Below are 15,663 nucleotides of genomic sequence, written 5' to 3'. Positions count from 1 at the left end.
TTCTGATTAGATAAATTACTGTTTATATATTAGCTTTATATATTGCCTGAAAAGTCTGCTCCAGTCTCCAAGGGGTGCTCTAAGAGGGGATCTGGCTTTCACAGAGCTCTGATCTGAACATGGTGGACTTAGTCTGGGATTGCATTAACAGAATCAACTTAAAAACACAACACCTGCAAAGGACTCCAAAAATTAACACGCAAGTGGACCTAGAAGAATTAGGGCTCAAATACTGAATTTATTTTATTTCATGTTGTTTATCATTAGTTTGACAATTAGAATGAATCACATTCATTAAAGCACCTTCCCAGCATTTGCATGTGTAATTGAAGGTATTAAGAGAATTTTCCTGCATCTGCTTTTATCATTAAAGCTCTTGAGAGGCTTTCTGAAGCACAATAATAAACACAGAATGGAGTTTTTTAACAGATATCTTTATAAATGTTCCTTAATTATAGTGCAATATTAATCTCTTAATACACAAGTAATTAATAAATGGATATATATACCCTACTAATAATTTCCCATAAAGCCAAAGGCCGTTCTTACCTCTGTAGATGGTGGGAAGGGGCAGCGAGGACAGGCCCTGGCTTTGCATCTGCTGCTGCTGGAGTCTCCTTTTAGCTTCCAGGACTGGGTTCTCAAACTGGGTCCTTCTATTTATATGACTGAGATGATAACACCAGAAAAAAAAAAGAGAGGAGATTTTAGATCTCACACTACACCAGCACACCTATCTCAGCCCCTTCTTGGAAAAGATCAGATCTAACAAACGTAGCACTACAGCAGCCATAACTATGATGATTAATTGAATGGCCAGTTCCCAGATTATGTAACAGCCGCAGAACAGTTCTGCTGAGTAAAAAAGAACAAACGATTGATTTCTTCCGTAATTCAACTCGTCTTGTAACCAGAATTATGTGAATCAGTGACTGGGAGTAACCCTGCACATGGAACAGCGATTTCCTTTAATGTCCTACGTTGATCTTAATTTAGTATGTACAGGGGGGAGATAGTCACTGACTACAAATGCTGTAATTTGCCAGTGTGAAATAATTAGTCATCATTAGATACTTCTCTCCATATTTAAGACCACACACACACACACACACACACACACACACACACACACACACACACCAACGTTCTCTCCTCTCCTTATCTTTTAATGAACACCCCAGTATCACAGTCCTAATTACAAAACAGCTTAACTTTATTTTTATATAGTTTTATAATTTCAAGGTCTTGCAGCTTCTTTAATGATATTTACATGATGACAAAGGGAGACACAAAGAGCATCTCGAGAGGGATGCGCAGTATATAAGGCAGAGTGTATTCAAGTGTCACTCTGCAGGTTTTTTAAAGCAAACTCAAGCCAAATGAATTCCCCCTGCCAGTCTAAAAATAGAGCAGCATCACAGTGCCCCAGAGTGGAAAGCATCCAGCCACAAAAAATAAGAAAAAAAAAGGCACCCCTGAAACAGAGAGGGGACGTGCAGTTCAATACAGAGGACAGGCCACTGCAGCAGTTCCTCTGTAGCATTCAGGTGCACGATCAGGGCTACAGATAAGCACATAAACTTGCAAACAAACAGTGAGCCGTCAGCAAGCAGACATTAAGAGTAACTCTTTTCTGGCTACATCGCCAGTTTGCTCCTAATAAATATGATTAATGCGACACCAGCGGGTGATGCTGAAAATCAAAAGCAAGTCATTATGTATTAAAGATGTACTGAACTTACTCGACATAGTAGCTGCCGTAAATGGGGTCATCGATTTTCTCCCAGCCGTACGGAAGCTCTGTTAAAAAAACAACAACAACAAAAAGAACAGAAGCGATAATGAAGGACTTGTTTATTCAGTGAACTTGCATCAGCATGTTGATGTTGCATGAAAAAAATGTCCGTGGCAGATTAAGTTTACAGTGCCATTTTACTGTTTGGTAATCGTCAGTGATTTGATGGTACATTAGCATGATAACTGGAAGGATTATTTCTCATCTATATTTTGGAAATTTCATCTTTTATAAAAAAAATAACTTATGGCAATAAGACACAAGATTAAAATCTAGCTATGTTTCCTTTGCAACTTGTCACATTGACGTGCATCAAATGCAAACTTCTTTCAGAAAAAAGTTGTAAAACTGCACCAAACGCTGTTAGATCTAGTGGCTGAATTTAAATCGGTAAAATATTTATGTCCTGCATCTTCACCAGGCTGTAAATATACTTTAAAAATATGGGAACATTTTCCATAAATTAACAGAATAAAACTAGAATGAGCACAAACTGTCAGGGTATTATATCTCAACATGTTAGTGAAGTTTTACTCTCATTTCACCTCCAAATGTCACGAGTTAGGGACTGGCTTAAGTTCCCAATAATAAACAGTACATCACAGATATTGTAAATGTCATATCAAACAATACAACACTTGTGATAAGCATCTAAATGACATATTAATTAAAGAGCAAACTCTTGGTGTAAGCAATGCAGCCAGCACAGAACTAATAAAAAACTGCAGTTCCATGAGTGGCCACTTGAGGCTGGCACAACAATTGATTCAAACCCTGTGACTGACATTTATATGACACGTGCATATGGAAGCACAAGTATTCCCAGATGAGACGGAACTCATGGAGGAAGATTTCTGCAGCAGTCTGGAGAAGATTACAAATGGACAAAAGCGCCATAACGGCGAGCTTAAATGATTGTGGCTGCTTGACGATGTCATCATCAGCGTGCGAAGCGACCAATGCAGGGAGGATAAATGTGCCATAAAGGTGTAACTTTCCCAAGGGCTCAGAAGGTAGGGGAGGCCCGGTTGACATAAATATCCAACGAGCATCTCTGGATTACATGGCAGGCATACTTGCTGCGTTCATACTGTAATATATATGTGTGATATATGTAGAAGCTGCTCCATTAGAAATGATTGTTGAATCATGAATTCTATAAACAGATTAGCTCGTCAGTCTGAGGACCTGTTGTTAATGGGCTTCTCTGTTTTCTTCCATGCTTGCAGACATTACAGTTGTCTTTCTGTTAATGTAGCCTGGTAAGCTTGACTAAATGTGTCCATTCCCCAACCTCTAACTGCAGTTGCTGTCCATGGTGCTAATCAAACGTGGGGATGATGCTATTGATATTATTGATTGCTGCTGTATGATAGGGCAGCACAGTGGTGCGGTGGTTAGCACTGTTGCCTCGCAGCAGTCTCTCTGTATGGAGTTTGCATGTTCCCCCCAGGTCAGCAGGACTTTGCTCTACTACTCTGGTGGTACTTCCGCTTCCCCTCAGAGTCCAAAGATATGCATGGGGTTAAGCTAATGGACGATTTTAAACCGCCCGTAGGTGTGAATTTGAGTGTGAATGGTTGCTTTTTTCCTATGTGTTAGCCTGTGGCCCGTCCAGTATGAAAGCAGGCAAGGGCCCAAGAAATACCTGCCTCAGTGCCTATAACAGAGCCTCTATGCCTGTGTAAAAGACAGAAACGTGTTTAAGTCAGGTATAATGAAATACCTTTGGTCTCCATAGATAATATTCCTGTATTTCCCTTCCTGTTATTATTATGGTGTACTGGAGCTTTGTGGTAATATGTGTTAATTTACAGCCCAGTTTAAGTGAAGGAGATTCCAGCATTTTATTAGTCCGTTACTTAATCTAATTAGCAGATATGTATGTCTGTGTGATGAAACTTCGCAGTCTACAGATGAACCTGGATAGCCAAGCTTGCTTGATAATTAAGAACTCCATCATCTCAGGGTGGCAAATGGCTCCATCAAGACCATTAAGATAAAGTCAAAGCATCAAAATGTAAGTTCACAAACCAGGTGGCGTAAGTCACTGTAGCGTTGTTCATATTTTATATACAGTCTATACATAAAACACAGACTATGAGTTAACAGCACATAAAATATATGCAAATATATTTAATGATATGTATTCTGGGATGATATTTGCAGGAAGCTAATTTCAACTGAACCTAAAATGTATCTCCATTTCTAAAAAAAACAAAACCCAAATCACCTGAACTCTCAAACTGCCACAGAGGCCAAAACAACAGATGTGAGTCATGCCCACCAAACCCTCCACAGAACAACATTGGATGGATTTACCACAGAAAAACCTAATTAAATGAGAACATTATGAGTTAACGAGCAAAATTAAATTGAAACGCTACGATTTGGAGGACCTCGTTGCGCTGACAAACGAAAACCTTCATCTAACACTTCTAAATGAAAAGTATAATGTGTATAACTTTTTATAACGAGAGGAAATCCATGCAATACATGTTTGGGAATATCACTCAAAGCAACAAATGTAACCTCGCAGGAAAGAACAATCTGAAAATCCCCTTTGTGATTAATCTTCTAGAATTGATAAATGATCCATAAATGTCAAAACAAGATTTTGGCAATGCCTAAAAAAGCAGTTGTAACAGCTGGCATTGACTACCTGGTCAGACTGAGAGCTTTACTTTTTTACACAAAGTGGTGTATAACTTTTGAACAGAGTGAGTGCACCTTGGCCTCTTTCTATACGTGAGATGTGCTGCAGAACACGCTGCAGTGATCAAAGGAGATCTTCCTTCCAGCTCTGACAGTTATCGGTCATACCGGACAGGACTTTGAAAGTTTTGCCCCATCTCCTCTTTTCTATACCCACAGCTCACTGGCAGAACACATCTCTTAAAAAAATGCCTAGAAGGAGTTCCCCCCTTTGCTTTCCAGGATATGAGCAATTAGCATTTAAAACATATTCCCACATGTAGACTGCAGAATTTTAGCATGATATTGTAATCATTGAATACCAGCTTGGGTACTCACTGTTAGAGGCTCGTACTGAAATAGAATCTAAGCTGAATCTAGCGTGGAGCTCGGGGACAGTGTGTTCCGGTCCTGCTCGGCTTAGATTCAGACCAGCTTTGATTAGTGACAATGCAAAGTTAATCAGGATGAGAGCAGAGATAACAGCAGAGAAAATGCTTCCTAATCAGAAAGGGAGGCAACCAGAGGGAGAACTAAAGCACCTCAGGCTCTCCTGGACTTTGCAGCTTGTTGTAGGCCCGACTGCAGCTTGTGACAAAGACACATAAACAGGGATTCACCAAAGATATGATACAATCTATGGTCACTCTGTTCAGTGTGTTAAATATCACCCCTTGACCTAGTTAGCAGACTCGATTGAGTGCATACTGCTCCTCTGTAGCAGACAGCACTATTGCACCAATGCTAAGGAGTGTACGTGCCATATGCCTCTCTGTACCCATGCCCCCATCTCCTCCAAACAAATGATTAAAGTTTCATAAGATGCACTATTTTTTCCTGCACGCGCACGCGCACACGGTTGTGAGTGATACAGCAGTGCTGTGAGCAGGTTGACAGCCCATGGGAATTCCTTCTGTGAACAGCAACATTTCATAGAGTTAATGTTTTTGTTTTTTTAACTAGACCTTTGCTAAGTTCTACACACCTGTATACAAAGTACATACAAATTATATTACTTACTTTACACTCATGTTCAGAGGTATAACCCCTTTAGTTATTTTCCACACACACACACACACACACACACACACACACACACACACACACACACACACACAGGAGATCAAAGGACTCAGTCATGCATCCCAGCACTCTTCTAATGAAAAGCTTTTCTATTAAAGCGTCCACAGAATATTTACAGAAACAAAAACAGTCCCTGGCTTCAATAACAAGAAGAAGACAAATTGATTCTCTGTTAAGGATAGTTTGATTTTATTAAAACTTGGCTCTTATTATTATTCTTTTGACTCATTTCTGACAACAGTTCTCAAACACTAAAATCTGGCAACACAGCAACATAGCACTAAAGTCTGAGGGTAAAAATACACAAGTAGTAAAATAATGGAGTCACTGGAAACGAGATAGCTACAAAGCACAGAAAATATAAATAGAAAGTAAATATCTCCTAAAGAAATATTTTACCCAAACTATGAAAGTGACAAATCAGATGTTTAAACAGTTTAAGCCTGAACTACAAAATAATTGCCAGAAAATGCAATTTTTTTTATTGAACCTTCTGAGAAACTTAAAAAAAAAAGAAATATTATTTTACATACATTTGTATATTTTTGCTACATTTGCTACATTAATTTATTAATTTACATGAATTATTTTTTTCAGGAAAGAAAAATCCCAGTAATGACGTAAAGGTCTCAAAAAACCTCACAATAACATAAAAAAAATGAGAAACACTTAGCAATAAAGGGTTAAGAAAAAATTAGCACTATTTGAATCTGATGCCGATGTTTACTGCTGTTGAGAAAAACCACTAAAAGCAAATTTCATGACTTGTTGGAATTCACTGACCTCCAGAGAGCGACCCATTCTTTCACAAACGTTTGTAGAAGCAGTCTGCATGACTAGCTGCTTGATTTTATACACCTGTGGAAGTGATTCACCTGAATTCAATGATTTGGACGGCTGAGTGAATACTTTTGGCACTATAGTGTATCACTCAGCACTGATGGTGCCTTTCTAGATGTGCAAGCTGCTAGACGTCGGGGCGGAGGCTTTTTAACTGAGCGCAGATAACGAGCTAAATGGTCCTTTTCCTCTTTATTGCTGTCCATGTTTTCCAGAAAGAATTTTAAATTTTGATTTGTCTGACCATGGAGCAGTTTTCCACTTTGCCTCCATCCCCTCTAAATGAGCTTTGGCTCAGAGAAGATGGTGACGTTTTTGGATCATGCTCTCATATGGCTTCTTCTTTGCATGGCAGAGATTTAACCTGCATTTGTGGATGGCATGGTTAACTGTCTTCACAGACAGTGATTTCTGGAAGTAGTCCTGAGCCCATGTAGCAATAAAATCATGCAGAATAATGCAGTGCCACTGAGGGACAGATGAAAACAGGCATCCAACATTGATTTTCTGTCTTGCCCTTGGACACAGATTTCTCTAGAGTCTTGAATCTCGAGTCTTTTGATGAAATTATGTACTGTATATTATGAGATATTCAAACTCTTCACAATTTTCTCTTGAGGAACATTTTTCTGAATTTGTAGATACAGCTTTTTGCTGATCGGTGAACCTCTGCCTCTAAGATCCTCCTTTTGTACCCAGTCATGTTGCCAATTATTGTAATCAGCTGCAAAAGATTTCTTTAGCTTTTTCTTTTTAGTGCCAAGTAACCAACTAGTGAGGCATTCAAAATAACCAAATTTATTATTAAACTTCTACATTTTCTCAGTTTAAAAATGTGACATGTTTTCTGTGTTTTATTGTGAATAAAATATTGAGAGTTGCAAATCAATGTGTTCAGTTTTTATTTTAGATTTTGCACAACTTCCCGACTTTTTTTTGGAATTGGGGTTGTAGATTGTCTAAACTAACTGTTGATAACAAATGTTTATATCTCTCTGATTCCCTGATTACTCATGTTTCTTGCTGATAAGACTTCCTTGCAGCAAAATCATTTTACTCCCAAATCAATTCAAGGGAACGGATTCATGCGTTTCCAATGATAGTTATTTACCTCCTCTCTTAGCGAATAAACCTTATGAAACAGGGGAAGTCAGTTTGCAGACTTAAACACTTTTCTTTACTGTTTTAATGTCTTTGCTAGCTGCTACTTGTGATTACTGGCTATAATTCAGCATTACTTACATAGTCTTTGTTTAATGTGTTCATGTGGTATTATGGCCTCAGTGCCTTACATGCTTTACACAAATGCGCCCACACTGCAGTGCTGTTTTTGTTACTGTGCAGCATGATGATAAATGCTGAACTTAGGAGGATTGTCTCTTTGCTCGCTTTCTTTTGTCTGGCTCCACTGAGTGTAGTCTATAACCTCTTTGTCAGCAGCCTGCAATGAAGCACTCACTCCTAGGGACAAGTTGGGCGAATGTGTGTGTGTGTGTGTGTGTGTGTGTGTGTGTGTGTGTGTGTGTGTGTGTGTGTGTGTGTGTGTGTGTGTGTGTTTATATTGTGTATGCAATATAAAACCAATGCTTCTTATCAGTGGAAGGAAATGTCAAGCCAGTGTAGAATTTTCAGGTAGGAGCTCTTATTATGAAGCCCTGAAGCGAGGGGAAAAATGTTTACGACTGCTAGTCATGCCACCACATTCATCCTGCAGTCACAGGTGGAGCGCCTCTTACTACCAGCAGGAGGTATCCTGGCATCTTCCCATATTTTCTGCCACTATTATGCTCCATAATCTCTCTTTCCTCTTTCTCTCGCTTTCGTCCTTCCAAAAGTATCCTTTTATCTTACATTACCTTACCACATGCAGTCTCGCCAAAACTTTTTGAAGTCAGGTTTCACGCTCACAAGTGTATTTTTTATTCTACTTTTTCCAATTTGGTCTTACAAAGAAGTTGGCGAACCACACAGCCCTCAAACACCGCAGGGATTCACCAGGACCTTGTTTCTTGCCCCCCCCCATTCTTTCATTTTTCCACCTTTTGAAAAGCAAACAAGGTGAACTGAATCATTTTCAGTGCCCTGAGCCTTTTGTAGTCACCAAAAATTAAAGTTCTGTCTTACCGGATAGTGCACTGCACAGGGCTTCATCTATCATGTCACCTTTGAATGCAGCCCACTCGAGGGCTCAGGCTCAGGCTCGATCACTGAACCTACTGGGAGAAACTTCTCTCAGCTGATTAATGTACGTTTCTACTGATCAACACTGGCACAAAGTCCACTAACTGACAGAAGGTATGAAAAACACATTTGAGAACACAAAATCAGCTCAATAATTCAATGAAATACACAATATATAAAGATCTAACAAGAAATAAATGGACCGTTGTTGTCGCAAAAGCTTAGACTTACCTACTGCAGATTGCATTCTTTGTAAGTAGCAGCCCAGCATCAATTCTCTAAACTTCAAATTTAAGCTGAAAAGTGTATGAAAGGCCACGGACGACAAAGAAGCTGTTTCAATACTACAATACCGGCTTAATTATTTCAGCTTCTTTTTGAATTGCCACCTGGTCTGTATTCAGAGGCACATTCCCTGCAGCTCTGTGAAAGCTTTTAATACTTTTATTTTTATCCATCACAATAAGACAACTAGATCATCCAAGACACTTTTTACATAAGGGAGGCATCTGATTAAGGCTAAGTTTATTCTTAAACATAACAGTGAACCCATATATATATATAGTCAGACCAAGAAGAAGTCTGAAACAAGTGGTAATAGATCCTTAAATTACAGGCAGAAGTCACAAATGTGCAAACGTGTGAAGAGACAATTAACTTTATGTCCAGTGACTGAAGTGACTTCTAATATTAGGTTTAACTGCACAACTGAGCCTGAAACCCATCACCAACTGTCAGCTAAAAAAGAAACAGGTAACTGTATTAGGTATGAGGTTCAACTGCTTAATGCTTAATGAAAACATCTAAAAAGCCAATCACACGCTGTTTTAAAGACAGACACACATAAAATACTTATTTAAATCAATCAGATAATTTTCTCAGGGAGGTCAGGGATGAGTCCCTGCCCCAAGTGGAGGAGTTTAAGTATCTTGGGGTTTGTTCACAAGTGACGGGAGAAGGGAACGTGAGACTGACAGACGGTGCTGTGGCCGCAGAAGCTCTCAATTTACTGGTCGATCTACGTGCCTACAGTAGTGACTGAAAGAACGAGATCGCGGATGAAAGCGGCAGAAATGAGCTTCCTCCGAAGGGTGGCTGGCCTCTCCCTTAGAGATAGGGTGAGAAGTTCAGCCATCCGTGAGGGGCTCAGAGTAGAGCCGCTGCTCCTCCACATCGAAAGGAGCCAGTTGAGGTGGTTCGGACATCTTACAAGGATGCCCCCTGGGTGAGGTGTTCCGGGCATGTCACACCTGGAGGAGGCCCTGGGGCAGACCCAGGACACGCTGGAGAGATTAAATCTCTCGGCTGGCCTGGGAATGCCTTGGTCCCCCGCCCGGACAAGCTGCAGGAGGTGGCCGGGGAGAGGGAGGTCTGCCCTCCCCGCAACCTGGCCCCAGATAAGCGGTAGAGGGATGATGGATAGAAATAATTTTCTCCTTAAAGCATTTTATAGATACAAAGAAACGACTTATCTGCATATTGCTTTATTTTAAGATAAAATAACTTTTTTTTTAAAGATAAAGAGGCCTTGTACATTTTCACATCCTAACTGTAGCTGTAAAAAAAATACTTTCTTTTTTCAACACTTTTTATTGTATCTTTCATTCAATACTAAAGCCAACGTTCAAGGCTTTTGGTCAACTGTGTTTGCAGTGGAGCTCAACAAACAACCTCACATTAATAAAGGTGTCAGTCAATAAATTGGCCTCTTAGCAGGACACAGAAAATTTGGTTGCCGAGCTACAGAGTAAAAGCAAAGTACTCATCAGCCAGCTGTTTGCACAGCTATTCTCTTCCAATATTTAAAACCTCAATAAATAATCAGCATCTTGTTTTTTTTTAAATGCATTTTTAACAGTGAGGCTAACCTGGTTGATAAAAGCATTTCCTGTGACTATTTCACAATAAAAGCAAAAAGCAACTTGTAAAGCATATAAAGAAGTGTAAAAAAAGAAAAATATGATAACTTATTGAACCTTTTTAAGCCTTTACCTGGCATCTGTCTACTGCAACTTGACTTGACTTGGCTTGCAACAAAAACTCTGCCTGTCTGGTAAAAATCCCACTGTAGACATCAGCTACTGCAGAAAGAAGAACCACATTGTGCACACATTTAAAGCCAGCATGTCTCGGCAGATGAAATAAGGTATTAGCACTATTTGTTTTTGTCGCAGGGACAGAACTTGCTGCCCACTTGCTCAATTGAACATTAATATACTAGACTACCTGTGAATTCAACACCCACTTTGTTCAAAATGATAAATAGTGGTGTTTGCAGAAAAACGGAGCCATTTATTTTAAGATTATCCACGGCCCACTGTGAAGCTCAGCAGAAATTTGCAGTACTAAAAGCCTGAATGGAAAAATCAGGAACATTTAACACTCAAACATTAGTATGTAATGAACCGTGTCTATGTAAATGTATATATCTAAGCGAAGGTCTTCCTGCTCTCTTCAAGTCTTTTTCTTCATAACGCCGCCATCATTATTTCTCTCAGGAACCACCAAACAACAAAGAGCTAAACCTACTTGGTTGTGACTGAAACTGAATATTTTCAGAAGACCTGAAAGTGATGATGAACTCAGTCTCAATATTTTCTCAGTCAGTCTAACCTATAATTCATGAACTCAGCTGCCTCTCCAATCAGCACTTAAAAAAATACTCTACAGTTTTGTGCTGATAATGACTATCCTGTCTGTCATAATCAAAACCGCAATCAAAGGGGGCCTGTGCGCTTTGAGAGCTGCTCACCGGCCCCGTCGGATGATTTCTGAGACTTTCTGGGCTTGTTGATGGTCAAACAAGACGTAGCAGAAAAAGCCTCACCTGCAAGACAAGCGCAGTTTACCATTTTCTGTCACACTAGAGCAGAAGAACAGAAGGCATTTTAAAAAAAGGAGGCTGGAAAAGTGGGGGTTGCTAACTTATTCTTCCTTTATCAGGAAGTGTAGGAATATCACATCAAGGAATATAACAATGAGTCGACAAAGAGAGGGAAGATAAAAACTGTTAATATGGTGGTAAACTGAAAAAGGCGAAAATTGTTATTCCATCTGCAGTAATCTACATTTGGTGACATGCTCTCCCCTTCTGTTTGGAAGGGAAGAAACCAGACCCTCCAGTACGGAAAACAACAAGCATCGATGATAGTAGATATGAAAAATATTAACAAAGACAGGGACGTGCTGTCTGTCAGAGGGGCACACAGAAGCAGAAAAATCGAAATCCTAGTTATTATGTGGAAGCACGCTTTCTTCAGGTGAAGTAATAAAAAGGCTTTTTTTTTGTCTGTCCTTGAACAGAGGGGTACACTTTCCTTTGGACACAAAATCATGGGCAAAGGACTAAGGTGGAGGTGGGTTACAAAGCGGCTTGCGGAGGCACAGCCTGTACGGGAAGGTATCAGCTGGGTCATCCCATGATGCGGTCAAGATCAGATTTTATAACCCAATGTACTGTAATTGTGGGCTAATGCTAGGTTCAATAAGTTAAAAATGTATTTAAACAATGTAAGTTTAAATGATTTTAGCAAAAACTGTCATGCAAATGTTTTATAGGGAAAGAAAATAACTGTGCGTTCTACAGGACTTTATTTCTTTAACAAAAAAATCTAACTGAAATGCGTCAGTGTCTGTGCTTTGGAAGTTAGATCTGTGGTTTTCAAATGTTAAATGCTTAAGAAACACCAAAGGGTAAGCTAAAATTTTAATGCAACAAACATGTTGGCAGTACTTCTTATCAGTATACTAAAAGACAAAATCATTTTAGATACCCCATTTGCAGCTTTTTAACTTTGCATGACTTTTTCTTAAATTTTGCAATAAGCTCCACTACAAGAGAAATCACCTGCATCAACTCATCAGACACACTGACACGGTCCAGAAAAAGCTCCTGCTTCCTGTGCTCCTGACAGAAAGGATGCTTGGTTTCTAAATGTGTCCTCAGCTTGCTTGGCACCATGTTAGCATTAGCTAACTCCTCTTGACATGATGCACTTGGGCTGAGGGGCTGTTGACATCCTAGCTCCAGCTGAGACCATAAGACCGATCTACTGACAAATCGCCCCCTCCTTTTTTCTTTAGTCGGTGCGTCACACTGGTGGATAGTTGTGCTTTGCTCCACACAAGTAAGCGATCTGCTGCTCCCATCACAAATTTTATGAATCTTCTTGCTATCAGTCATGAACTTCAAGTCCAGCAACTACACTGCCTTTCATGGAGTGTTTAAATTTTGGCGGCTCTTTACTATCAGTGCAGCAAACTTGTAGTTCAGCATGTGCATATGTTTCTGTGACTACATGGCCAACAAGCTATGGCTCCCCGGGGACAACTGCACAAGCTGAGTCATTCTAACAGCTGTCAGTTAATCATACGGCTGAATCTGCTTACAGTGATTTAAAACCACACAGGCTGTGACAGGGTTTGATACACAGTGATGTGCTCATGATTTACTGCTGTATTTGTCACATGCGGGTCCAACAGATATATACCACACATATTTTTTTCCTACTGGGCAAAGATTGTTTACTCAGTCTTTCAGAAGATGATTAATAAACCAATACATCTGCGCCGTGACAGGAAAAGTCAAAGCAACAGCCGTGGCTTTGACAACAAATCAGTTAATTGTGTCACTTGCTGGCAGCAGTGTTTTCCTCTGTTGTATATTTCTCCATTTCAATGAGCTGCCATTTTTTCCACAGCTTGTTTTCCTTTTAAATGCACCTGCGTGGCGTGGAAACCCTCCTTTCCTTTGCTCTACTTCAGTGTCTCACTGGTCTCTAACTCAAAGCAAGCAGACAACAGTTAAGCAGTAGAATAAAAGTGAGGAAAAAAAGCAGAATTCACAAGCTTGTACCTTATCAGGGCATTCCAGTGACAGGAGGAGATGTACTGAAGTGTGACCTGGCACTTATCCCCTCCTCTGTTGTCTCCAAAGTTCGGGTTTATTTGGATAAACTCTTTGGGAAAAACACTTACAGCTGCATGCAGCTGCAAACAGACAAGCGCACGCTTTCTCCTTTTTATTTTTTGTTTCTAGCGTTACCCTCCGAAGCACTCTTTTTTCATCCTGCTGGGGTCAGAGAAAAATTTGTGAAATCCTTTTGTTAGGTGTTAAACAAGGTAATTATGTAGAGTATAGTGTTTCGTTATAGCCTCCAGGATGCTGTGAATAACATAAAATAATGTATTAGGGTAGACTTTGTTCACATACCTCTGTAAACAAGTTTGTATAAACTAACTGATATAAAAATGCTTAATTTTAGATCAAATGATCCACTCAGACATTTATTAGGCACACCTTGCTACTGTAGCCGTTACACTTTCATGTTTATGAAACCAGGTTGAGATGATCTGAGCTTTGTGACATGAATGCAGCCATCAGACGATGGGTACCCGGCAGTCACAGAGGGATGCACTTGGTCAGCAATACTCAGGTAGGCTGTGGCATTAAAATGATACTCAGGTGGTACAAGGGGCTCAAAGTGTACCAAAAGAAATATCCAGAACATCATTACGCCCGAATCATTGATATAAGGCAGGATGGATCCATGTTTTTATGCTGATTATAAAAAAATTCTGATCCTGCCTACCAAATGCTACAGCACAAATCAAGACCCCCTGGTGAGCAAGTGCAAATTGTAGTCTCAGTTTCCTGCTCTTAGTTGAAAGGAGTGCCATCCGGTGTGGTTGTCTGCTGCTGTAGCCCATCTGCTTCAAGACCGGATGTGCTGTACACTTCTACATACGTTTATTGTCATGAGACATAATTTGAGTTACCGTAGCCTTCCTATCAGCTTGAAGGATTCTCCTCTGATCTCTGGCACACAACAAGGCATTTTCACCCAGAGAACTGCTGCACTGGATATTTTCTCTTTGTCAGACTTAGAGATATCTAAAAATATCTGAGAATGCCTCAGCAGATGAGCAGTTTCTGAAATACTCAGACCAACTATTCTTACTCATTCTGATGGCTGGTCTGACCTTCGCAGGTCTTGACCATTTCTTCATGACTAAATGAAACAAGTTGCTGCTGTGTGATTGGCTGTATGGATATTTGCCCAGATAAGCATCTGACTGGTTCCTAATCTGACACTGATATCTAAGTACAGAAGAACATAACAAACACAGACCTGAATCAGCAGAATTATGTACTGTTCTTTTTTTAAAAGTCACAGACAAAGCACTTTAAAGTGAGCTTACTTGACATCTAAATCACGGGTGTCACTCTTATTTTGCCTCATAGACCACAGAAAATGTGCCACCACTGCATAATAACCCATACAAATTATATCCTTCTTTTAACATAATAAAGTGCAAGTACACTCGGAAAGCTTTAAACTTTAATGAACCATCCATTTCCGATACAGATGATGAACAGCCAAAGATGTGTTAAGAAAAATAAGCGCAACTGTGAGTCTACTGTCATTACAAAGAAATGCTACTTTTGTAAATCAAAGAAACCCATTGGCGTGGTATGGTAGGCCATGGGTAATGAAAAAAACCATTAATAACTTTGCAGCACAGTGCTTTCCACCATAAATCATAGTGGAAAGTCCAAAAACAATGCCGGTCTTCCCTGTAGTTTTCACACTTTGCAAAGACATCCACCTCGATCTCAAGTATTAAAATCGGCTCTGAATATTTGAATTAAAAAGGAAAATGGAGTTTAAAAAGTCTATAAATTAATCTTTCTCTCAGCTCTTTACCCTCTTTTTGGCTCTCAGACCCAAACCCAACAGTTCCTTTTGAAGAAGTAAATCTTTTATAGAACGCACACAAATATAGCTCCACTTTTAAAAAAGGCTCAGTATTTTCCTATCATAGCCGGACAGTGTAGTTTGCAGCAAACATTACTCAAACAAAAGTAAATAATGCATTGGATCGTTGCTGTGGAGTAGTACACATTTAATGCACTACTGACTATTCTGGGCAGCAGAATTATGTGGGTCATATTCTGCTACTTCCTGAACTTCAATACCCGTGTGGAGGGATATAACGGTGTGACCTTTTGATTGTTAGTATCCTTTAATAACTTTGGGCACCAGGGAAGCTCTGTGGCACAGTCTTAG

The 15,663-nt window shown here is 39.7% G+C and overlaps 1 protein-coding gene across 3 annotated transcripts in view; it reads right to left on the bottom strand.

The window, feature by feature from the left end:
* The window catches only part of magi2a (membrane associated guanylate kinase, WW and PDZ domain containing 2a), a 271,683-nt gene that overhangs the window by 52,765 nt on the left and 203,255 nt on the right, over positions 1-15,663 (bottom strand). For all 3 annotated transcript variants that reach the window (XM_085436583.1, XM_085436580.1, XM_085436582.1), the window contains exons 7-8: positions 1,743-1,800; positions 550-668 (exon numbers count right to left, since the gene is read on the bottom strand). In XM_085436583.1, the coding sequence (XP_085292709.1) occupies positions 550-668; positions 1,743-1,800 (177 nt within the window). The remainder of the gene's footprint in view (positions 1-549; positions 669-1,742; positions 1,801-15,663) is intronic.

The sequence above is a fragment of the Copadichromis virginalis genome, linkage group LG17 (genome assembly GCF_057382275.1).
Source record: "Copadichromis virginalis isolate Kocher_CV1m ecotype Utaka linkage group LG17, C_Virginalis_male_GT1.1, whole genome shotgun sequence".
Lineage (NCBI taxonomy): Eukaryota > Metazoa > Chordata > Actinopteri > Cichliformes > Cichlidae > Copadichromis > Copadichromis virginalis.
The sequence above is the reverse complement of the archived record's forward strand: the minus strand, read 5'-3'. Positions and strand labels throughout refer to the sequence as shown.